The sequence below is a fragment of the Neopsephotus bourkii genome, unplaced genomic scaffold (assembly GCF_033783945.1).
Source record: "Neopsephotus bourkii isolate Nb327-2 ecotype Australia unplaced genomic scaffold, CSIRO-AGI_Nbou_v1 NB_1433, whole genome shotgun sequence".
NCBI classification, from domain to species: Eukaryota; Metazoa; Chordata; class Aves; order Psittaciformes; family Psittacidae; genus Neopsephotus; species Neopsephotus bourkii.
Window position 1 is genome coordinate 6,143,433 of NW_026901910.1, and position 24,170 is coordinate 6,167,602.

The window sequence follows — 24,170 nt, forward strand, 5'->3', positions numbered from 1 at the left end:
AGTTTCAGGCGTATCTGAGGCAACTCATCTCAGTGTCTTTCCAAAAAGCAGGACTATCAATGCAGTGGATCCAAGAAAAAGGCCTTAGAAAACATCCTGCTTCCTCCCACCTCCGCCTGAGACAGCTCCAAAGCAGGTACCAGCACAGGAGAGCTCCAACTGAGCTGCACACAAGTGATTTGGGGCTCCATTAATCCCTCCTGACCCCAGCTGAACTTAAGAGAGGTCTGAAAGGTGACTGGTGCAGCACAGCTCTCCAGCACTGCCTCTTAGGACAAGCTTTAAGGAGCCCCATGCATCCCACAAAGTCCAAAAGCATCATTTAGGACCCTCCATGAACCCTCAAACCACTGCTGCTGATCACCATCAGACAGGACATCCCCATAGCCCTCCTGAATCCCCCCCCTCGTGCCCATGGAGGACCTACCTAGAGTGTTCACAGTGACCACCTCACTGAAGGAGCTGGTACCCAGCTTGTTTTGAGCCAAGACACTGAACTGGTACGCAGTCTCCGGTTCCAAGGTATCCACCAGTAGCCAGCTGGAACCAGCTGGCACAGGGAGAGAGAGCCAGTCGTGGGGGCCAAACTGGGCTCTCTTCATCCTGCCAAGAGAGAAGGGAGCATCCTCAGGGAAAGGGGTCTTTGACAGGGAGGACCAAAAGGCAGCATTAACTTCTTGAGTGAATATGGAGCTTTCCTGAGCGATGGTTTGCTTTGAGAGCAGTGATGTGTATGGACGTGGGGCAGCCACCCAAGAGCTGGCTTGGTGATAACCAGGGTCAGCATCCCACTGTGCCACACCAGCTCATATGGACACTGCCACCAGCCTCCCCCCAAACAGAGCAGGGTCAGCACCAACAGCCCTGCTCTGAGGTCATCTCCATCAGATTCCCATGGGCAAAAGTAGAAGCTGGAACATAATTCCTAAGGTGAGTGCTGCAAAGGGGATGGAGATGTTCCCATTTATACCTGAGTTTTCCCTCAGCTCTATCCCTGTCCATGCAACCCCACAAGAGACATTCAACTAAATCACCACCATTGCCACATCTACACAAGTCGGGGGCTGCCAGCACGGCCCAGAGCATCACTTGGGCTTTAGCAGCACAGCACTTGTGGGCACACAGGACACAGCCCTTCTGCTGGGGTCTAACCCACAAACCCAGGGTGAAAAGAGCTCCCAGAGCCATCCCAGTGCAACCCAGCGTGCAGCCACAAGCCATCACCCTGCTGGGAAGCACCATGTCCCAGAGGAGCATCAATGCGCTGCTAGTACTGGTGCTTATGTAGAGGGATGCTGTAGTGAGTCCCAGCCCTTGGCTGCGGATTATGGTGGTGTCCAATAGAGGATTTGGGAAGAATTGCTGCAGATGGTCTATTCTGAATAGGTCTGTAACCACCAGTTGACAGCCAGGTAAATCCCCCGAGTGGGAAGTAAAAGATGGAGTAAGAACAAGTGATGCTGCTGTAAAGGGAGCAGAAGGTGAGGCAGGAGAAGCAGCAGCAAGCTATGGAAACAAGGAAGTCGGTGGAGAGCCATGCACCTGCAGGATGCTCCACCAAATCCAGTGGGAAAGCCTCTGTCCCACCACTGCTCCAGCTGGAAATACACCTCCCAAGACCCCCACTGCCACCGCAGTGGAGCAGCCAGTGCCTGGACAGGGTTTCCATGTGGCATTTAACTCCATCACCTCCCACATCCCTTCTGCATGGGGACACACAAGAGCATGGAGCTGAGTTGGGGCAAGAGGAAGGAAAACACAGCACCAATCCCTCCCCCGGGGATGTGAGACCATCCTTGCTGAGGGATGGTGTGTATGCAGGAGGGATGCTGCGGTGGCCCTGGGTACCTCTGGGGAGCAGCGTTTGCATTTCCAGCATCGATAACCATGGAAGAGGGAGGAAGCATCAGCTCCACCGAGGATGAAGCTGTGTTTTGCTTGGGCATCCCATAGCCACAGCAGGGAGGAAAGCACAGGGATGGCCAAGCTCTCCACATGGCACTAGATGACCCAGCACCATCCCAGATCCCTGGTTCCAAGGAGCAGCACAGCACCCAAGGCTCACACCCTTGCAATCAGGGCAAGACAGGTCTCTGGCTCCCCATCCCCACAGCACCCTGTAAATTCCCTATGGAAAGCTTGGTGTAAGCACCCTTCCTGCTGCTGGCTGCTCTCCCCAGGGGTCTGGAAGTGCCTGGATGAGGCAGGAAACCAGCAGCAGGTTGCAGAGCAGGAATAGCAGCAGCTGTCACATCTCTCCAGAGCAGAGAGGTTTAACTGCTCCTTCCCAAGGGCATTTTCATCACAGCAAGGTCTGCACTGCTCTGCTTGCTCCATTCCTTCCTCTCCCCACCTCCCAGCAGACTGGGGGAGCAGAGCAGGAATCGCTGCAGGTGACATCTGCCCTATCTCCACTCTCAGCAGTCTCCATCAGGGCAAATTAAGGGAAAGAAGGAAAGGAAGAGCAAGAAGAAAGGCTGAAGAACACCAGCCCAAGCCTGGGAAGGGAAGGCATCATCCCCCCCGTTTCCAAGGACATGCAAGTGCAGAGCACCAACCTCACTGCAGCTACATTGTTCCCTCCCCTGTCCCAAGGGATGCACCCACTGGCTTTGGGTACCAGGTAGCACAGGAGTGATGGGAACACAGCCCCACGAGGCTTAGACCCAACCCTCATCTCGCAGTGGCTGGTTGTGAAGCGAGCTGGGATTTAATCACCTCCAGGGAGCCAGAGAGCAAGGAGAGATCATTTCTGCTTAGTCACAGCTCTTCCAGGACGCGCTCTCTAAAGGCTGCATTTCCCATCCTCTCCCTGCCTGTTAAGCTCCATAAACAGTTTATCTTGAAATGAGATGCCAGGGGCAAAGTTACGTGAATGCAAAGCATCTCCCTTGTACCATCATCAGCAGAACGAAACCTGCTGGGCCGCACGGATCCCTCCACCACCCAACCTCTCCGAATGGGAACCCAGCCCTAATGACACCCATGGGTGCAGAGCCACCTTCACCACCCTCCTCCCCCAGTATCCACCCCCCCTCCTCCCGGCTGCTGGAAGCTCTGGTCAGCTGGAAAGGAAAAGAAGCAGAGAGCAAAGCATGCCAGGATGACTCACAGAGGGCCGTACCAAACTGAGAATGTCTGCTCATATCCACCGTCGTAGCCGGGCTCCCAGGAGACGTTGGCTGAGGTCATGGCCACCACCACGTGCACGCTGGTTGGGGCATGAGGGCTTGTGCCTGCAAGGGACAAAGGGATGGGGTCAATGGGAGCAAAACCAGAGACGCTGTGGCCGCCCTAGCCCTGGAAGTGCTCAAAGCCAGGTTGGATGGGGCTCGGAGCAACCTGGGCTAGTGGAAGGCGTCCCTGCCTATGGAACTCAATGAGCTTCAGGGTCCCTTCCAAACCAAATCATTCCATGATTCTTTGGCAAAGGCAAGAGGGCTGGAAGCCCCCATGATTCCACAAGGAATGATTCCCATGAATCGTTTCAGCTCCCAGCCATGATTCCACAAGGACTCCTCTTGCCCCAGCCAAAGGCCACCCAGAACTCCTGCTCCAAACAGCAGCAGGACAGAAAAAGGCAGCTCCACCAGTGAACAGCATGGTGAGCATCCCCCCCTTCTTCACTCGAGGTGCCACCAGTCACGTACCTACAACAGTGAGGTGGGTGCTGGCAGTAATGCTTGCGACGATGTTGGTGGCGACGCATTCCCACTCGCCGTGGTCATCCTTGCCGAGGGAGCGGATCTGCAGGGTGCCACCGGGCAGTGTGTTGTGCTTGCTCCTGCTGGGCTTCCCTACCTTGGGCAAGGAGCCGGGCAAAGAGAGAAAGAGAGAGGACTCAGCGGCGGGTTGCGGGGCAGGGCGAGGCGGCAGCGGGGTCACACTAAGCTACCTGCGTGGCCCAGGGGACACCGCCGGCCACCGGCAAGGGAGCTGGTCTCTCCGGTCGTGGCAGGGCACCCGGTTCCCCCGCTTGCGAGAGGACCTGGCGGGGCAACGCGAGAGGAAGGTGTGAGGGAGGTTGGTGCTCGGCACTCGGCACGAGTGGAGAGCCCCGTGGTACCCACACGGGCACCGCTGCCGAGGAAGGGGCAAAGCAGCAAACACCGTTCCGGGCTGTCCCCAGGTGCCCAACCTGCCCCTGCACCAGCAGCAGGACCCTTCGTGTCTGATGTGCGGGCAGAGAGGGCCCCATGGGGACACAGGAGGATGGAGGGAGGTGCCTGGAAGATGGATCTTGTAGCAGCTCCTTCCTAGGCTCGTAAACCCAAATGATGCAAATCCCACATTGTCCCGAGTCTTCTTCAGCTGTTCTTCACGCAGAGGGCTCTGCTGATCCACACCGGGACACACAGGATGAGCACAAAGCACATGGGATTAGTAGTGCCAAGCCCAAGTCTTCAGGAGTTCTTCAAGAGACTGGTCAGCGATGGTGGGCTGATGGGGAGCTTGCTTCTGGCACTGGGAAACTGAGCCCAAGCCAGCCCCAGCTGCAGTTGGAGGGGATAAGGCCAGAGTCATGACGGTAAGAGGACGGCCAGAAGGCAGAAGAAGGGTTGAAAAGAAACCTGAATAAGAATGGTGAGGGGCAGGGAAGAGAAAAATAAGATGGAGAAAAACACTAAAGGGCCAGCAAGGTTTAGATAGGTCCATGTGCAGGCCATGGTCCTCCTCGTGCAGGTCAAAGGAACTCAAAGAGATCCAGCATCTCACACCATAAGGACTGGAGATGCTGCTGCCCACTGGACGACACAAGGGACCCCATCAGTCTCAGGAGCTCTGAGAAGGGGACATGAAGCTTGGCAAGAAGATTCTGACAGGGGGACAAAGAGCACACGGGGTCCCTGCGTGGTGGCTTTCATGGGAGCAGCAAGGTTGGGAAGTAAAGGGAAGGCTCAGGAGGACACAGCTCTCTGGCTGGGCCACCACCGCCTGCGTGGCACAGAAAGGGACACCCTGGAATCATTATGTTGAGTTCAGCATCATCAAAACAGCTTCTTCTCAAGGTCTTCAAAGCCACAGGGCTGCTGACAGGTCCAGCCCCTTAGCAAAACACAGCCAAGGGTCCTCTGGTAGCACAAGAGATGGGAGATGTCCCACCGTGGGAGATCCACATGGGAATGGTGGCCACGTCCTGCCAGTGAGCACCTCATAGGAGGAAGAGGAGGGAGACAGGGGCAGGGCTCAGCTTGGAGGATGCTTTTCCCGTGCTGGTTTCATGGGATTCAAGGACTTGGTGGCCACAAACTGGGCTTCCCCCACCCACCTGCGGGACAGGACGGCAGTGGCTCAGCCCAAAGCGAAGCAGCTGTACCTGCAGTTTGTTCTTACCGGGACAGAGTGTGGCTTCTCTGTCTGCAATAGTCACCAAAAGCCAAAGGCACTGCAGATTTGTCTGGCAGGCCGGGTACCTTTCTCCAGGCGATGATGGGAAAGGGGTCTCCGGCAGCAGCACAAGGAATCAACAGCTCCCTCCCTGCCTCCTGTCTGTACTCCCAGCCTGGTAGCACCGTGAAATAGGGGGGGTCCTGCAGCCAAGGGAAACGGCATCCATCAACCTGTGCCAGCTCCCACCAAAGAGCATCAACCCATTGACAACTCCCACCAAGGAGCATCAACCCATTGACAACTCCCACCAAGGAGCATCAACCCATTGACAACTCCCACCAAGGAGCATCAACCCATTGACGGCTCCCACCAAGGAGCATCAACCCATTGACGGCTCCCACCAAGGAGCATCAACCCATTGACGGCTCCCACCAAGGAGCATCAACCCATTGACGGCTCCCACCAAGGAGCATCAACCCATTGACAACTCCCACCAAGGAGCATCAACCCATTGACGGCTCCCACCAAGGAGCATCAACCCATTGACGACTCCCACCAAGGAGCATCAACCCATTGACGGCTCCCACCAAGGAGCATCAACCCATTGACGGCTCCCACCAAGGAGCATCAACCCATTGACAGCTCCCACCAAGGAGCATCAACCCATTGACGGCTCCCACCAAGGAGCATCAACCCATTGATGACTCCCACCAAGGAGCATCAACCCATTGACGACTCCCACCAAGGAGCATCAACCCATTGACAGCTCCCACCAAGGAGCATCAACCCATTGACAACTCCCACCAAGGAGCATCAACCCATTGACAGCTCCCACCAAAGAGCATCAACCCACTGATGACTCCCACCAAGGAGCATCAACCCATTGACAACTCCCACCAAGGAGCATCAACCCACTGATGACTCCCACCAAGGAGCATCAACCCATTGCCAACTCCACCATGTGCAAGCACCTTCCCACCACCAAAACAAACCCTTTTCCAACACAAATCAATTTGGTTTGGGTAAGGTTGAGGCATTGCAAGGGAAGTCACAGCAGAGAGTGTTTCCTCTGAAGAGCCACCACACTATGGCATCTTGTTTAGGTTTGGAGGTCAACAGGGGGGGAAAAAAGCCACCCACATCACATCAGACTCCATCAACAGCCATTTTAGTGGACGTGTGTTTGCGATACACAAAGCATTATCAAATGAATCTCAACAAGACACCATAAATCACTGCTGTTCACAAGCATGGACTTGGTCATCAGGGAAGGAAGAGGCAGCAAATCCCACCCCAGCCACAGTGGGAACTGCACTGCGAGCCCAGCCCACCTCAGGCTCTGCATGCAGCAAGACCACATGGAGCATCTCTAGAGCTCAAATCACCCCTTTAATAAAGTGAACCCAAGCCCAGGACAGCAGGGCCCAAGTGTTCTGTTGCAAAAAGGCCATCCCAGGGATACATTTTCTGGTCCAGCACTACCAAAGCCTCACACTCATCATACACTGGCTGTGCCCCAACCTGTGCCACTTCTCCAGTGGGATACTATCCAGCTATACCTGCCTGGTGTTCCAGGATGCTCATGAGGCTCCACATCCACCTTTCTCAGCACAGGTAAGAGATATAAGGCTCAAAGCAAAGGTTTTTGCTACAGTGAGTAATGGACCAGTTTTGGGGGCACAAAGCCCTTCTTGAGCTCTCTTCACAGAGAAGCACTCAGAGAAGCAAAGTAAATCCTCAATCCCTGCACTGAATTAACAACCAAATAAGCACCATGGATTAGAAACCCCACCTCATCCATCCCTGCAGTGCTGTGCTGAACAGGAAGGCAGAATGAGTCACATGCACATTGCAATTCCACATTAAGAAAGCCTGGCTACCGCAGGAGATATCTCCACAAAGCACACACAGATTCACTGCAGCATAACCCCTAGAGCATCACTTGGCAGAAGACACGATCCATGGCTGCAGAGCAAGGGTTTGAGCAGGGAAATTTACCTTCAGTACCAGTCGGGCAGGGGGAGACTGGCCCATCGTACCCAGGGCGTTATAAGGCACACAGGTGTAAGTGCCGAGAGCATCCTCAGTTGCCTCCTCGATCCGGATCGACCCGTCTTCCAGCAGGTTCCAGCCGGAATACTGCAGCAGCGAGAAAGAGGGAGCTGGTTTATCCCACACCCACCAGTGCTGCTTATTCTCCCTTCAGCCAACACCCCCCCCACCCCAGCTATGTCACAGGAGATGCCCGATCCCATTCCCAACACACAAGTAGCCCAAAAGACTTGACATCCCACTCTATCACCCCCTAAAGTGAAACTCATCTTGGTGGCACCAAGGAGACAACTTCACCCGAGGGGCTGAGGGCACCAAGGAGCAGGAACCCACAGGTTTCAATGCAATTAAAACTTTGGATCATTAATATTTAAGGAAATTTAAGATCCTGAGCGTTTCCTTTAAATATTTAATGGCTCATATCCTTGCTCAGCCGATCAAACTGTGATTATAGGATGGCAGAGACCTATTAAAAGGGTCTTTTAACCATCCATTCCCATTGGAGAAACCAAAACAGGGCCATCAAGATGTGACTTGGGAGGGCAGCAGGCACGAGGTCTGGGAGATGCAGACATCATGTCTACACAAGAACCCGAATTCACTCTGCCCACAGCTGATAAGGAACAGCAGCATCATCCCACCCATGGGATGGATTAGTGCACTTGGCTGGATAAAGGTTGGACTTGATCTTAAAAGGTCTTCTCCAGCCCTGCTGATCCTATGGGGTTTCTTCTCTCCTGATGGACACACAGGGTGATGCTCTCTGGCTATGCAGAGGACACGGGGTCCAAATCCCTCTGTGTCCCTCCCTTACCTTCTCGATCCGCAGGGGACGTCCGTCTTTGTTCCACTTGACCAGCGTGACCGGGGGCTCTGCCTCCACCGGGCATCGGATGTATCCGTGTATCCCAATGGGGACGTAGATGACGGGGGGCATGTTCACCACACGGGCAGGATCTGGGAGAGCAGAAGCACGGTGTCAGGGTGGGGAAAGAGCCCATCTCTCCTTCACCACCCGGCTTCAGGCGATCTCCATCGCTTTGATAATGAATTCCAAGGCCAGACACCACCTTGGCTCCCGGAGGCTGTTATCTCCAGGCTTCCTACACACAAATCCACTGTAATACCTGGTATTTCTGGGGGGCTTTACTCATGCCGAGGGTGTTCCTACCTGGGCCTCATTAAACGATGCATTTAAGAAGCAGCATTAAACCCATCTGCTGGCACATCCACGTTGAGTCATGCCCTGCTCAGCATGCTCCATCACACCCAGCCTAGCAGCACTGAAAACTATCCCAGCTCCCAGCTGCAGCAACAGGGATGGGAGAAGGGATCCATGACTGGGCTACAGCGAGTCCTTTACCTCCTGTCTGTTTGTACTCGCGGCTCATCGAGCCTGGGTCACGTTGAGCATCAGCCACCTCCTGCCTTCCCAACAGGATGCAAGAAGCTTAAAATATGCACCTTAACCGCCCCACGCTGCATCACCCACACAGTCTCGCGATGCTCCAGTCTAGGATGTGTCATTACCAGTGCTTCTAAGAGCTTTTTAATTAAGTGTGAGTGGGTTGGAGCGAATCGAGGCTTTCTTTAATAAGCAGCTTGATAAAAAAAGGAGGAAAAAAGAAGTTACTTTTAATAAGAAGAGTATTTCCACAACCTTGTCTAGACACCGGCAGCGTGAGGTTAGGGGGGAACTCCTGACAGTGCTTACACTGCCATAAGGGATGGATGAATGCGTTTTTGGGCTGCAGCATCCCTGTGCTGCGGATACAGAAACACAAAGCTGGAGCTAAGGGTGAGGTGGTTGGGAGGAAGGGATGGAAGATGCGCTTCCTTGGGGTAAAAACCACCCAGTTTGGGAGTGCTGCTCCCTCCCGGCCTGCCAAAACACGGAACCCCAAGCTGGTGCCCACGGGCAATGGCACCGTAACCCAGATTTGCCAAGCGCTGCATATGGAATGGGCTTTACCCCCCCTCTGCTTCACTCCACCTCTTAGGAAATGTAATCAAGGGCTCTGGCAGCATGGGAGAGGGTAATGGGATCGAGCCTTTCACTACTAGGTCACTGGCGAGGGGCCAGCCCAGCTCAGTAATGCCCCAGAGCCGTGTCCCCATCCAAAGGCTGCTTCAGAGGGTGGGAATTCTCCCTCCCGAGGGGTCAGCCCGGGTCTAGATGAGGTTTGCTGTGGGGGAAAGGGGTTTGCAGCACAAGCACCCCCCTTGCAGGGCTGTCCGGAGGGCAGGTTGTCCAAAGGCTCTTTTTCCTGACATCAGAGCTATTTTTAACAGCCTTCAGCCCTGATGAGTGGTCCTGGATTAGCAGCAGGGCAGATTTAATGGCCTGAGGCCACAGGCTCTCCCAGCCAGGCGTATCCAAGCACCTCTGCCTGGCCACCCCTTCATCCATCCCTACAGGGAGACCATTGGACCTACCGGCCCTTCTCATAGCAGCTCCCCACCAGTGTGGGGCTCCCCACTAACCAGCATTATTGAGTTAAAACACTTCAAATCAGGAGCCCACTTTGCTCAAGCCTATCTATCATTATAAAATAAACCTCTTACAGCAGAGTAATATTGCCATTGAGAGCAGCAGCAATTGAGGCCATTACTGTCAAATGCCACAGGACATCGGTAGCACACTACCCATTACTGCCTGGGGAGCCCAGAGAACAGGCGTGGGAAGCAACTCTCCTGCTCCAGCCCCTTCTCCTCTGCTTGTTTAGATCGGTTACAGCCTGAAGAATACAACATGCAAAGCAGAAAACTCCTCCATAGGAACATGCCCCCATAATAAACACTGGGGAACGCAAGCAGGCAGCTGAGTCTGAGAGCCCTGAGCTGGTGTTTCCCTGCCCAACAGGATGCAGATGAGGACAGCATGGTGGGGAGATGCCCTCCTAATCAAAACCCACCTGTATCAAAGGTGGAAGCTACCAAGGATGCTCAGGCTCTTTGCTTTCCTGTTGCCCGCACCCTACAAACACATATGGGATGCAATCTAGGATTCCCAGAAGCTGTGGCTGCCCCATCCCTGGCAGTGTTCAAGGCCAGTTTGGACACGGGCTTGGAGCAAGCTGCTCCAGTGGAAGGTGTCCCTGCCCATGGCAGGGGTTGGAGCTGGATGAGCTTTAAGGTCCCTTCCAACACAAAGCAGTCTGTAATAGGATTCAGGGATAACAGAGCCCCTTGGGCTGCCTCAGAGCCCGGTACTACCAATCCCAGCACCATCCCTTAGGATACCCACACTCACACTGCACCGTCAGGTAGGCAGAGGCCGACGGCGAGCGGCCCAGGCTGTTACTGGGGATACAGGTGTATTTTCCAGCATCCTCTGGCTTGACACGGAAAATGATCAGCGTCCCATCGATCAGGATCCGCACCCTCAGCTTCAGGTCACTGCGACAGAAGAGAGGAGGAGGAGGATCATGGGGACACCATGACCCGGGAGCAGGAAAAGGAGGATGAGGACACGCAGCCAGCTCCAACTCACTTCTTGAAGTAGACATTCTCCTCCTCCCAGTACCACAGGTAGGTGAGGTTCCCGGGATACGCCTCGGCTTGGCAGGTGAAGAGCGCATCCTGGGAGATGTTGACCGTGATGTTCTCCGGAGGGGAAACAATAAATGGAGGTCCTGGAGGCAAGGAGGAGAAGGTGTTATCCCCATCAGCACATGGCCCTGCAGGGGCTGCGCGGGCTCAGCTCCATCCCAGCATCATTGGTTTGGAGCTGCTCTGGGATCATGGAGCACCAGGGGTCATCTCCAGGAGCGCGCTGGCCCCGTTATTCCCATTGTTTTCCCTCTAATGCTTGAGAGGGACTCTTCATCAGGACAATGCAGTGAAGGGAAGTTCAAGTTGGATATAAGGCAGAAGTTCTTCCCTGTGAGGGTGCTGAGAGAAGCTGTGGCTGCCCCATCCCTGGCAGTGCTCAAGGCCAGGTTGGACACAGGGGCTTGGAGCAACCTGGTCCATTGGAACGTGTCCCTGCCCATGGCAGGGGTTGGAACGAGACGATCCTAAGGTCCTTTCCAACCCAAACCAGTCTGGGATGCTATACTCTCTACAGCTTTAGGGAGGGGGCCCTCCAACCACGGCTCTGCTCCTCCCAGGCCAGATGAGCTCATGCTTCCCTTTATCCTGAGCACTTCCACATCACCCACGGGAATAACCAGAGGGATGCAGAGCTCAGCACCACGGCTAAAGCAGAGCAGAGGACACCCCGTGCTCCTCTCTCTGCTGGTAGCTGTTGACCTAATTAAAGATTTATTTAACCAAAGAGGGAGCAGGAGGCCCTGCCATGCATCACCGCTGTCTGACGAGGTGCTTTGTGACAGCCTCAAGCTTTTCCCTGCTTCCCAAACAAAAGGGGCCCGGCACGGCCACTGCGTGCCCCAGTTAAGCAGATTCCTCCATCCCACAAACGGGATGCGGGGCTGGCAGGATGCTGAAGCAGATTCCTCCATCCTACAGCTTGCAGGATGCTGAGCCCATGAGGCTTGGGGGTCAGTTCAGGACAGCGCCGCAGTCCTGCGGTCCATGGAGTTTTCCCTATGGAATAAACCAGCGGATGAAGAGGGTCCGTGCTGGATGATCTCACCTTGAACAAGCAGGCGCGTTGTGTGCACAGCTTCCCCCTGGATGCTGTATGCCCGGCAGGTATAGGCACCCCGGTCCTCCCGGCTCACAGAGAGCACCGTAAGGCTCCCGTCGCTCACCTGGGAATGACAAGGGAAAACCCTGGAGCACAGGGAAGGAGCCCTGGGAGAGAGGGATGCATCCTAGAGCTGCAGCTCAGCATCCTCCCTCCCTGCAGCACTGCGCTACCAGCGCTTTAAGGGCTGGATGAGAAACGGGTTTCCCCGGCTCGGCAAGGCTTTGGATATTAATAAACCAACACAGATTCCTGCAGGATGCCAAGGGGAAGGGAAATAAATAAATAAATGAATGAATAAATAAACCATCACAACGCATTCATCTCCTGCAGAAGGGACTGGCAGCAGGCAGGCTCCAAACCGCTCCTGCCAGGTGCCCCCGGCACCATCAGCCCTTCACATGAGTCCATTCCCTACTCCCAAGTGATCCACCCCTGGGGTGGGATACAAGGGGGAGAACCCGGCTCAGCCACCATCCTTCCCATAGGGATACCCTGCAGCTGCAAGGAGAAGCCAAATTCCTCCCTGTGGACACAGCAGAGGAAGGATGGGTGAGGGATTGTCACCCTCAGGGCAGCAGCACCCCCAAGCATAGGAAGCCATGCTCCCAGCCAGGCTTCCCCCCGCCCCATCCTGCCTCCTCCTTCTATTTCAATTAGTAACAAATGATTCCTAATTACTCTCATTAGTGCCTGCGCTGATTCCAATGCCTGATTTACCAATTACAGCTCAGGGGGGGAATCTCTGCTTGGAAACCTCCGGGATGCAAACAGGGTCCTGGAGGGAGGCAAGGATATCCTCCCTGCCCAAACCTCCCCCTGCATCCATCCCTGCCTGAAGACACAGCATTCCCCGGCTACAGCCCCTACTGGAGTCCCCAGGGAGCAGTTTGGATGTGGGATAAAGCCTTGGGGGGGGTCTTTAGCTTGTACCAAAGGGATGCAGCATGAGAGGATGGGGTGGAAAGAGACAATGTGGGGAAACGGGCATCACGGCAAGGAGATGCTGAGAAAGAACACCGTGGTCCCATTGACACCGTCCCCAGCAGGGGGATGCCCCCATGACAGCTCCCACCACCCACCTACCTACCTGGTACTTGCCATTAGCACCCAAAAGGTCTCCTTCTCTCAGCCAGGTGACGATGGGCTTGGGGTTCCCGAACGCCATGCAGGTCAAGGTGACGCTGCTGCCTTCCTTCGCCTCTACGTACTGCGGCGGTGTCTCCGTGAAGGTGGGGGGAGCTGGAGGGCAGAGAACACCGCTGTGACCCCCCCATAGCCGCTGTGGGTCAGCGGAAAGCACAGGGACAGAGGGAACACGCTGCACATCCCTATGGAGGGGGCTGGACCACCCCAAAAGAGAGGAGGGATGGGGATAACACCCACCGAGGGTATCCCTTTCCCTGCCACACGCGCCCCAGCCCTGTCCCCTCTCCTCCCCAGCAGCTCCAGGCTTGCAGCACAGCCTCCCCCCTGGCTGCACATTAACTTCCTATTGTCAAAACATGGGAAAACACCGCAGTGCAGATCGAAAGGCTCCTTCCTGATTCCAGAGGCTGGCAGGATTACAGCCCGCCCCCAATTACCAGCACTTGTTAAGGCTCACTTTGGAGGAAGACAGGTTGGCAATTTAAGCTGCTTGGGGATGAAAAGGAGAAGGATTACACTTTGTTTCTCCCCAGATGATTCCTGTTTTCCCCCTTACGAAAAGGAAGCATTGTAATGCACTGAGAGCGAAGCCACTGCAAGCAGCTCCTCAAGCCAGGAGGATTATGGTTGTTACTAAACCGCTGTATGCCCCTTACTTCATACTCCCCCCTCCCCAAAACACCCCGTTTTCCAAAGGGGGTCGAGCCCATGGGGAGTCAGAGGGGCTGACAACCACTTCCAGCCCATTGGGATGCTGGTTTGCAGCATCCCTGCATGCAGTGGAGGTGAAGCAGGGACCATCCTGCTCCTCTTGCTTCCCTCTACCCGGTGAGCTCATTAGCAGGGGAAAGGAGGCAGCAGCAGGGCAGGGCCAGGCTGGGGCAGTGCATGGCTTGCAAAGCTCCTGCTCACTAATTGGGCTCAATTAGGTGGCTCTGGTCGATGCTGCAGCCCAGCACCCCCCTGAAAGGTTGAATTAGTCACTCAAGGTCAGGCAAGACTGAGGAGCCCACATCTCCAATGCAGCAGGAGAGGCAGAGCCCTGCTGCTGGGCTCCACATCAGGCCCTCTCCTCATGCAGGGAACAGTTTGTGATGGGTTTAAGACGCAGCCTTAATAAAATGGAGAAGTCATTTGAGTAAATCTGGGTTTCAAGAGAACAAAGATGGGATGCTCTGAGCCACCACAGATCCGTCCCCAGCGCCGCTCCTTGATGTCTGCCCTTTCAACAAGCACCTCATAATTAAACTGCTGAATCCCTCATAAAAGCGTGTCCCTTTGTTAAGGCACACCCTGGCTGGAGCAGCCACCCTCAACGGCTCCAGCCCTGTCTGCAAGGTGTGTGCTCTCTGAGACCCCATTGGGAGCACTGTGTGCAGGTCTGGTGTCCTCAGCTTAAGGACATGGAGATGTTGGAGCAAGGCCAGAGGAGGCCATGAGGATGCTCAGGGGCTGGAGCACCTCCTGTATGGAGCCAGGCTGAGAACATTGGGGCTGCTCAGCCTGGAGAAGAGAAGCTGTGTGGAGACCTCAGAGCAGCTTCCAGTGTCTGAAGGGGGCTACAAGGATGCTGGGGATGGACTGTGCATCAGGGACTGCAGTGATAGGACAAGGGGTGATGGGTTCAAACTGAAACAGGGGAAGCCCAGGATGGAGATAAGGCAGAAGCTCTTCCCTGTGAGGGTGCTGAGGCGCTGGCACAGGGTGCTCAGAGAAGCTGTGGCTGCCCCATCCCTGGCAGTGCTCAAGGCCAGGTTGGACACAGGGGCTTGGAGCAACCTGGTCCATTGGAATGTGTCCCTGCCCTTGGAACTGGATGAGCTTCGAGGTCCCTCCAACCCAAACCAGTCTGGGATTCCAAGCTACCATCAAGGCTCAGCATCCATGGGGAACCATGCACCCATCACACCCGGCTCACCATTGACCGTGAGGTGGACCCAGCTGCCGTTGTGGAAGGTGTCGTACTGCTGGTCCAACATGAGCACTTTGCACTCGTACCAGCCCTGGTCCTCGGAGCGGACCTGCTCAATGCGCAGAGAGGCTTTGTCGTGCAGGCTGGCCCGGCCTGTGGGGACAGCACAGCCGTCAGCATCAGCATCAGCATCAGCGCGGTGCCCACCCGCACCAGAGCATCACCACTGGGGACACCCCAAGCATCTCCTCTGGGGCCAAAAGCACCCAAAATCCATGGGTTTGAGCCTCATAGCTCCCATCTGGGGAGTGCAGAGGCCACTGGGCTCATTCATGAGCTGAGCGTGGCAGAGCTCAGCCCAAGCTAAGGCGCATCCTCCCTCAGGGGAGCAATGTGGGCAGGGGAAGCCCCACAGGGTAAGGACCCAATGGGACTGAGACACCAAAATGAGTCTCCCCACATCAACCACGTCAGGGCTTATCCCCATTGGCCACGTGGGGCTGGTGGCACGTTGGCAAGTGGCCACATGGGCTCTGCAGCTCCAACCTGCTGCTTCCACCTAGCACGTGGGGCCGGCTCCATCCCCACAGCATCCCTGCATCCCGGCTCACAGATGCTCAGCAGCAGCAGCAGCCGCCGCCACCACGTGTCACCCTGGGTTTCTCTGCCTCGCTTGCTCCTGTCCCACGCAGCCCAGCTGGCTTCCTAGTGCCGCTGCTTAATTAAAACCAACTGGGTGGAAAGCAAGCAAGGAGAGGCAGAGCCCGCGCGGTTCCCGGCGGAGGAGCGGATGGAGCGGATCCCCCTCGCCACCCCGACACTCACCAGCATATTCCGGGTCGACATGGGGAGGGTAAAACCCAAACTTGATGAAGATGGGGATGGGGACGCCGAACTTGAACCACTCCACGACATAGGGAGGGGGCTGCCCCGTGAGCGGGTGGATCACATCGCATCCCAGGATCACGCTCTCGCCAGCGCGAGCGGTCACAAACTCGGGCTCTTCCCTTGAGCCGAGGGCACCTGCAAGGGGCAAAGGATGAAACTGGGGCTGATCCCACCACTGGACCCCAGCACCAGTGATAGATGGAGGATGGGACCCCGAGGTGAGCTGCAGTGATAGCTTCTGCACCAGGGCAAGGTGATGCCCAGTGACCCCACATGGCGGGGACCTCCTGTTCTCAACAGAAGGGGTGCATGGAGCACACTCAGTGCTGCTCCCCACTTAGCAGCACCATCAGGGCTGCCCCACATCCCCATGGCAGGTTAAAGGCTGCTTCTGCTGTCCTGTTTGTGCCCTTACATCCTCTAGGACCACTGACCCACAGATCTTTGCCAGCCCGGAGATGTGGCTTTCCCACGGGAGCAGGCTCAGAGCATTGACATTCCAGCCAAGCTCATCCATCCTGGGGCATCCCCAAGAGCCCCAAGGCCTGAAACCTGGTGATCAAGCCTGGCACCCTGCTGGGGTAATTAAAGAGGGCTTTGGTGTCCCCATCAAAGGCAGGGACCGCTCCACCCCAGCCGTGCCTCCCTGCTCAGCTGCAGCCTGGAATCACCCAGCCAGCAAAGCTGCATCCTCAGCATGGCCTTTTAGAGAGGGAAACCCAGGGCTGGAGCCAAGGCCCAGAACTGCAGGCACAGGGGTCTCCTTGATGGAAAGGACCCCCCTTTCCTTTCCCTGGCACATGCAGCATGGAGTGGGGGGACAATGGGGAAGGGGGATGCTGGGGATGGGAGTTGGTCAGGCAGGGGGATGCTCGGGAAGGGGGATGCTTGGGAAGGGGGATGTTGGAGAAGCGGGATGCTGGAGAAAGGGGATGCTGGAGAAGGGGGATGCTGGAGAAGGGGGATGCTGGAGAAGGGGGATGCTGGGGAAGGGGGATGCAGGGGAAGGGGGATGCAGGGGAAGGGGGATGCAGGGGAAGGGGGATGCAGGGGAAGGGGGATGCTGGGGAAGGGGGATGCAGGGGAAGGGGGATGCTGGGGAAGGGGGATGGGGAGGGGGATGCTGGGGAAGGGGGATGCTGAGAAAGGGGATGCAGGGGAAGGGGGATGCTGGGAAGGGGGATGCTGGAGAAGGGGGATGCAGGGGAAGGGGGATGCTGGGGAAGGGGGATGCTGGGGAAGGGGGATGCAGGGGAAGGGGGATGCTCAGCAAAGGGGATGCAGAGGAAGGGGGATGCTGGAGAAGGGGGATGCAGGGGAAGGGGGATGCTCAGGCAGGGGATGCAGGGGAAGGGGGACATTGGAGAAGGGGGATGCAGGAGAAGCAGTATGCTCAAGAAGGGGGATGCTTGGGATGGGTGATGCTCAGGAAGGGGGATGCAGAGGAAGGGGGATGCAGGGGAAGGGGGATGCAGGGGAAGGGGGATGCAGAGGAAGGGGGGTGCAGAGGAAGGGGGTTGCTCGGGATGGGGGATGCTAGGAAGGGGGATGCAGAGGAAGGGGGATGCAGAGGAAGGGGGGTGCTCGGAATGGGGGATGCTCAGGAAGGGGGATGCAGAGGAAGGGGGGTAGGGGAAGGGGGGTGCTCGGAATGGGGGATGCTCAGGAAGGGGGATGCAGAGGAAGGGGGGTGCAGGGGAAGGGGGGTGCTCGGGATGGGTGATGCTCAGGAAGGGGGATGCAGAGGAAGGGGGATGCAGAGGAAGGGGGATGCAGAGGAAGGGGGGTGCGGGGAAGGGGGATGCTCGGGATGGGTGATGCTCAGGAAGGGGGATGCAGAGGAAGGGGGGTGCAGAGGAAGGGGGATGCTCGGGATGGGTGATGCTCAGGAAGGGGGATGCAGAGGAAGGGGGATGCAGAGGAAGGGGGGTGCTCGGGATGGGGGATGCTCAGGGAAGCACGTTCCCACTCCTCCGCGCTGCTCCTCGGGGCCGCCGGTGATTGGCGGCGAGTGACATCACCGCATCCCCGCCGCGGGAGCCGAGCATCACCGGCTATTTTTGGCTCTGGCACAAGCTCACACCGGCGAGAGGCGCACACTGTGCCACCCCATGGGCTCTCCAGCCCAGTCCCACCACGGCAAAGAGGAGCCTGAAGCTCCCCACAGCCAAAACCCCTTCCGTGGTGCAAGGTGCAGCACGGCAGGGATGCACAGCCCGATGGAAAGCCAGGCATCCCGGCATCAATCCCTGCATCCAGGCATCATTCCCTGCATCCAGGCATCCTCAGTCCCTGCATCACCGGCTAGCTAGGTACAAGGACTTGCTATAGTGGCTGTTCAAGCAGGAGGGCTGGCTGGTGGCAATGGAGAAGGTGATGCTCTGAGCCATCTGCAAGGAGCAGATGCTGCATTGCACACCCACTACAGGGGTCCTGCACAGCCTGGACCCCATCTAGGTGGAGGGGATTGCTACACACACGTGTGTTATGCATGCACACACGTGCAATAGGCATGAACACATGTGCAATAGGCATACACATGCATGCAATAGGCATGCACACACGTGCAATAGGCATGCACACACGCAGCCTGCTCCTGCCCACCCTGACACCGCTCTTTGCACCTCTCTCCCCATCCCTCCTCATTGCTGTATCACTGATGAGCTCAGGCATTCACACCCTGTCAGCAGGGACGGTGTCAGCCCTCCCCTGCCACCCCAGCAAGGAGCTGTGAGGACCCAGCCCCAGCCCAATGCACCCATTTAGGGGGCTGCAGTGCAGGGCTGGGACCCCCCCCCCCCCATTCCCTGCCCACCGTGTTCCTGTGCTCACAGGGGACAAGCTGCCATCACGTGCTGCTCAAGAGCATCCAAGGACACACACAGGTCCCCAGCACCTTCCTGCTTCCCAAGGATGGAGCCCCTCAGCTCCTGGGGTACCAAGGTGGGATCTTACATCAAGCCAAGCAGAAGCTGGGATGCTGATGCTTGCCCAGCTATTGAAGCACAAGGCCGCCCTGATGCCTCAGGGATGGGCACCAGGGAGTGACAATCCCACATGGCCCCCCCTCCATTGAACCTATGGGTGATGTCCCAGGGGAGGAGGGTGGATCCATGCCAGGGTGCAGGGAAAAATAGGTCATTCCCTAGAGCTGGCAGCGCCGGTGTCTGACCGCGGTGCCGGTGGGGAATGGCACGCACGGCTGAGCATCACCTCCCCATGCACCACAGCAGGGAACCAGCTGCCGGCTCTGCCCAGCTGCCACCAGCCCCACCACCAGCCCCATGCTCTCCTATCCCCACAGCAGGAAAGCATCAGGGAGATGCCTCACAGACCTTTGACGGCCTCGCTTCCCAAGCTGCCAACCCAGCGCTCCCAACCCTGACCGGGTTTCCCTTCCCCAAGCCGATCCGCTGAAGGCACGCGAGCCCTGGAGGCTGCAGCTCCACTCGAAGCAGCGTTTCTCACCCCCACGTTGATGGGGAAATGCTTGGAAACAACCTGCAGACGCCAGCAGAAACAGAGCGCAAACAGACGGGGTATTTTTAAACCCACTTGGTTTTCCCCAGCCAAGGGGTTTCAAGGCTCAACGTGCAGCTTGGGAAGAGGGATAACAGAGGGGATGCGAGGCGCAGATCCCACCCCGGGGCAGGAGCTCACGTGGAGCCGGGGGATGCCTCGTAAAGGAAAACAAGTAAATCAACAGGCTCCGTCATCCGAGCACATCCAGGAGAAATAAAAGCACGCTGCGTGCCAGGAGGCGAGGATACAAGCTGCGGAGGTGGAGTTGAACAGCATCCCAATGGGAGAGGAGGGAACGCTGCCGCCGAGGGGCTCCCCGGGAGGATGCTGAGGATGGGGAGACCCTCACCCGGGGCCGGGCATCCGGTTCCTCCCATCCCCAAGAGCAGAGGTTGAAGGTGATACAGGGCTCGGGGAAGCTGAGATGGGGAGCGGGACCCTTCCTGAGGATGTGGCCACGTTTCCAGGTGGGAATGCTGCCCTGCCTGTGCCATGGTCAGAGAGGGGATCCTTCCCTGTCCCATCACCACCATCTGCTTGCAACGACCCCAAGGCCCTCATCCCCATCCCTATCCCCCCCATGGGGACATCCGATGGAGCAGGAGTGAGGACCTCTCCTCCTTGCTGAGCAGAGACAAGATCTGCTCTGACACATCAGTGGAGGCGGGATACAACAGGGATCTCCGAGGACAAGGCCACCAGCATGGCATATGGAGGCCAGCAGGGAAGCAGAGCAAGCAACCCCACACTGCAACCCCATTCCCCACATCCTCCCCCCCACCCCCCAGAGCACCCATCCCTGGGTGCCCTCCCTCCCCTCCCCCCCCCCCAGCTGGAAAAGCAGCATCTGGGCTTTGAGCGCAATTCCTGCGTTTTAAACCCGATTTTCCAGCTGGATGGAGGGCGGAGCGCAGGTCAAGTGAGTGCCTCAAGGTTACCCGGGGCCACGGAGGAGTGGGATCAGCTGGGACGGGTGGCTCGATGTCCCATCCACAGCGGCTCTGAACCCCATCCCCAGGAACAAGGGATGCTCTGCGGGACCACAACACCATCCCAGCAGCTCCCCACAAGCCCCCTCCGCATGCCATAGAGGAGCCAAAACTGCTCCCAAGGGAAACCTGCACCCAGCGAGCACTGTGCCCCACAACCAGACCCATAGCGCATCGCTTTCCCCATAGTGCAGCGTGTGCCACCCCGATGATGCCTTCGCAACTGGGATGCAGGCAGCGCTCTGAGCTGCCCGCCAGCAGCTCCTGAATCACGCTGTTCCTGGCTCTCAGGCAGCCCTCCCACCAACGCCAGCTTCTCCATCGGGAAGCGGGAGGATGGGAGTTGTTTTTCCAAAGGCCAGCTGGTCCCAGTTTGGGAGATGCCTACTGCAGGGCTCCGGCACAAGGTTGGACCCACTGCTCACCCAACCCATCCGTGGGGCTTCTCTTCCAGCCATGACCTCAAAGACAGAGAACTGGAGGAGAATGGGAACTGACCCATCCTGCTGCAGATCCAGAAGGGAACCCGCAGGGTTCACTCATCACCAGCACAGCCAAAAGGCGACCAAGCAGGGACAGCATCACCACAAACCCCCTGTGGCAAGCCAAGTCAGCGACTGAGACACATCCCTCCCATCCAACAGGTCCAGGAGAGCAAAAACCCTCCAGGGAGGGATGGAACTGGGAGCTGAGCCAACCCCTTGGCCGCTCCCAGTGCCAAAGCATCCCCTTGCCAGAGGAGGATGAAGCCAAAGCTGGTGGCTGCTGGTCCAAACCCCTCCATGGCCAAAGAGGCACCAACCCTCATGTGCCACGGCTCTGCACCAGGAGCGAGTCAGGGATGCAGCTCCGGCACCCCCGCAGCGAGCCGCTCTGACCATCAAGGTCACCATCACCTGCCATGATATCCAGAGGGATCTCTTCCATGGGAGCCTTCACCAGGCGCTGGTGAAGCCGAATCCTCCTTCCCGATGGATCCATGAGCATCCCCGCTCGCCCTGACGGCGCGGCACCGCGTCGCTCCCGTGGGAGAGGGAGGAAAAGCCCCTCGGCACCACGGCACGGTTGGGAATGCCAGGAGGCCGGATCCCTCCTCCAACACCCACTCCCGGCGCGGTCACATCCCGGCTCTCCTCCCCCATGCCGTAAGAAGGGATAACGCGCCCTCCATCCCTCCCTTGAGCCGATTAACGCCTGGGAAGCCCTCGGAGAGCCAGGCCAGGCAGGAGGGCTGAGGAGAGGAGGATGCAGTGCGGGAGGAAGGCCATGGAAAGGGGGGAAAACCCCACTGAGGGCGAGCCCCAGCCCTGCTCCGAAGCCTTGTCCCTGAGTGATGCAGGATGGGAGCATCACTGTGGCCATGGGGCTGCAGCAGCAAGTCCTCATCCCCACGCAGCACCCACCTGGGCATCACTCATGGCACACTCATTCATCACGTATGCGCCGCTCCGTACGCGCGGCACCCCCGCACCCGGGCTTCCCGGCACCCACCCACCCTGGCACCGGTTCCGGAGCCCCCATCCAAGGTATTTCCAAGTTCCCGAGCGCTCCTCTCCTCTCCCACCCAAGCAGAGGATCCCTCTGCTGCAAACCACCGCCTCGCCACGCTGCAGCACGCATTACAGGCGGCTCGGCACCAGAAGGGCAGCCCCATCCTGAAATCCCCCCTTCCCCGTTCCTGACATTGCCCCCGCCTCTAAGGAGCACGCTGCCAGGCAGGAATGCCAAGGGACCGCGGCGAGATGCAGATTTGACCCCACATGCTCAAGGAGCACCGTGATGCAGGGGGGATGCTGCAGTGCCCCCGGTACATGCTGATGTGCCCCATCCCAGCCCACCCAGCAGCGTTTCCTTGCGGAGAGGGGAGCCAGCAGTTGCTGCATCCCCATGGGAAGGGGCTCGGGGACACCCAGGGTGCAGATCCCGGGTCTTATCCCGGTTTGGGACCACTGGGATGCAGGGATCGCCCCGTGCCCGGCAAGGCAGAGATGGAGACGGTGCTGCACCAGCAGCAAGCAGCTTCCCTTCACCTGCAGGGATGGCTGCGAGGGAGGGAGGAGGCAGCTCAAGGAAAAAGAAGCCGGAGCAGGAAAATCAGGGTTATTCCCTGCTGCTGTCTCCCTGCTGACCTTGGACAACCCTGTGCCTCAGTTTACCCGGCGCAGCAGCCCATCCTGCAGTGGTGAGGGGGGGGCATTGGCCACCTCCCCCTGGGCAGCGGGGAGCAAAGTCACCCCCAAACCCAGGCGCTGCAGGAAAAGGCACCGAATCCCTTTCCCGTTTCCCCTTGCAGGGAAGGGCAAACGCTGTGGGCTGCTTCCCCCAGCTGGGAGAAGGAACAGGGGAGCCAGCACTGCTCCTCATTCCCTTCCTGCGCTCCGGCCCCATCCAGGGGTGCCCCCAGCAAGGACTCGCACCCGGTTGCCTTGTGCCACCGGGAATTTCGAGCGGAGAACCGGGCTCACGCACCACCACCTCCTGCCTCCCGAACTTCCCTTGCTGCAGCCGCTGCCCTCCGGGAGGTCACCGCACGACCCACCGGCAGAAGGAGATGCGCTGGGTGCAAGGGATAACGGACCCGACATTCCCCCCTCCGTTCCCTCCCTCCCTCCCCGCTGCAGCGGGGACACGGGCAGCGCCCGGCCCCGCTCCATGGGCACCGGGGAGGATGCGAACCCCGCAGCGCGACGCGCTCCCTGCGCAAGATGCCCGGTGCGTGCATCCCACCCTGGTGCATGCATCCCACCCCGGTGCGTGCAACCCACCCCGGTGCATGCATCCCACCCCGGTGCATGCATCGCAGCCGCAGCCGGCAAACCGGGCGGGGGGGGGGGGGGAAGAGGAAGGATACACATGCATACGCAGCCCCATAGAGCCCGGCGGACCCCCCCACCGCATCGGACCCCCCGTTATCCTCACTCACCTTGCACGGGCAGCCCGCGGGCACCGAGCACACTTGCTACCAAAGCGGCCACATACCAAATCATAGTACTACCGGTCCCCGGTGCGCAGCATCTTCCGCCCGCCGGGCGGCCCGGCCGGGGCGGGGCAGGGCTTGGCCGGGCCGGGGTGAGGAGCTCGGCTCCCCGGGCCTCCGCGGGGCCGGAGGAGCGGCTCAGGACCGGCCGCCGGCCGCTGCGCCCATGCCCGCATCCATGCCCGTGCCTACCCCTATCCCTATGCCCATGCCTCCGCCGCACCTGCCCTCCGCCGCACGCTGCGGGGCGCAGCCTAGCCTGCTCCCTTTAGCGGCTCGGTGCCGCCCCCGCCCGCCTCCTATTGGTCAGAGAGCCCATGGAGTGGGCGGTGATTGGTTAGCGGCGCGGCCCGGGCCCGATTCAAGGTGGGTTGGCGCGCACGGGGGGCCCCCCTTGCGCCGCAGTATCATGCGCACTGCCGGGAGCGGCGGGCGGAGCGGAGCGGAGCCGAGCGGAGCGGGGTCACCTCCGACGAGCGGTCACCTCCGAGCCGGCCGGGCCCCGCAAGGTGCAGTCACCTGCCTGTGCACACAGCGGCCGGCTCAGCATCACCGCCGTGTGCCCACATGTGGCCCTTACAGCGGTGCACAGTCACCTTCCTGTTCCCATGTGCACCATGCACCGGCTCAGCATCACCTACCTGTCCCCAGATGTGGTCCCTTCCCCGGCTCAGCATCACCTCCGTGTACCCAGAT

At 58.3% G+C, this 24,170-nt stretch overlaps 1 protein-coding gene across 10 annotated transcripts in view; it reads right to left on the reverse strand.

Moving 5' to 3' along the window:
- IGSF9B (immunoglobulin superfamily member 9B) overlaps positions 1-23,617 on the reverse strand; it is a 72,813-nt gene extending 49,196 nt beyond the window's left edge. For 2 of the 10 annotated variants that reach the window (XR_009727730.1, XM_061368595.1), the window contains exons 1-14: positions 21,394-21,592; positions 15,924-16,121; positions 15,105-15,251; positions 13,128-13,279; positions 11,984-12,101; positions 10,877-11,018; positions 10,637-10,782; positions 8,198-8,340; positions 7,330-7,470; positions 5,415-5,531; positions 3,896-3,988; positions 3,651-3,801; positions 3,113-3,236; positions 428-603 (exon numbers count right to left, since the gene is read on the reverse strand). Coding sequence is in view for 7 of the 10 variants with exons in the window: in XM_061368595.1 (XP_061224579.1) it covers positions 428-603; positions 3,113-3,236; positions 3,651-3,801; positions 3,896-3,988; positions 5,415-5,531; positions 7,330-7,470; positions 8,198-8,340; positions 10,637-10,782; positions 10,877-11,018; positions 11,984-12,101; positions 13,128-13,279; positions 15,105-15,251; positions 15,924-16,121; positions 21,394-21,484 (1,939 nt within the window). In the remaining 3 variants the exon portion in view is untranslated. Of the gene's footprint in view, positions 1-427; positions 604-3,112; positions 3,237-3,650; positions 3,802-3,895; positions 3,989-5,414; positions 5,532-7,329; positions 7,471-8,197; positions 8,341-10,636; positions 10,783-10,876; positions 11,019-11,983; positions 12,102-13,127; positions 13,280-15,104; positions 15,252-15,923; positions 16,122-21,393; positions 21,665-23,420 lie in introns of those variants that run through there. The other 8 variants (XR_009727731.1, XR_009727732.1, XM_061368597.1 and 5 more) reach the window with 8 other exon arrangements.
- Positions 23,618-24,170: the final 553 nt, after the last annotated feature.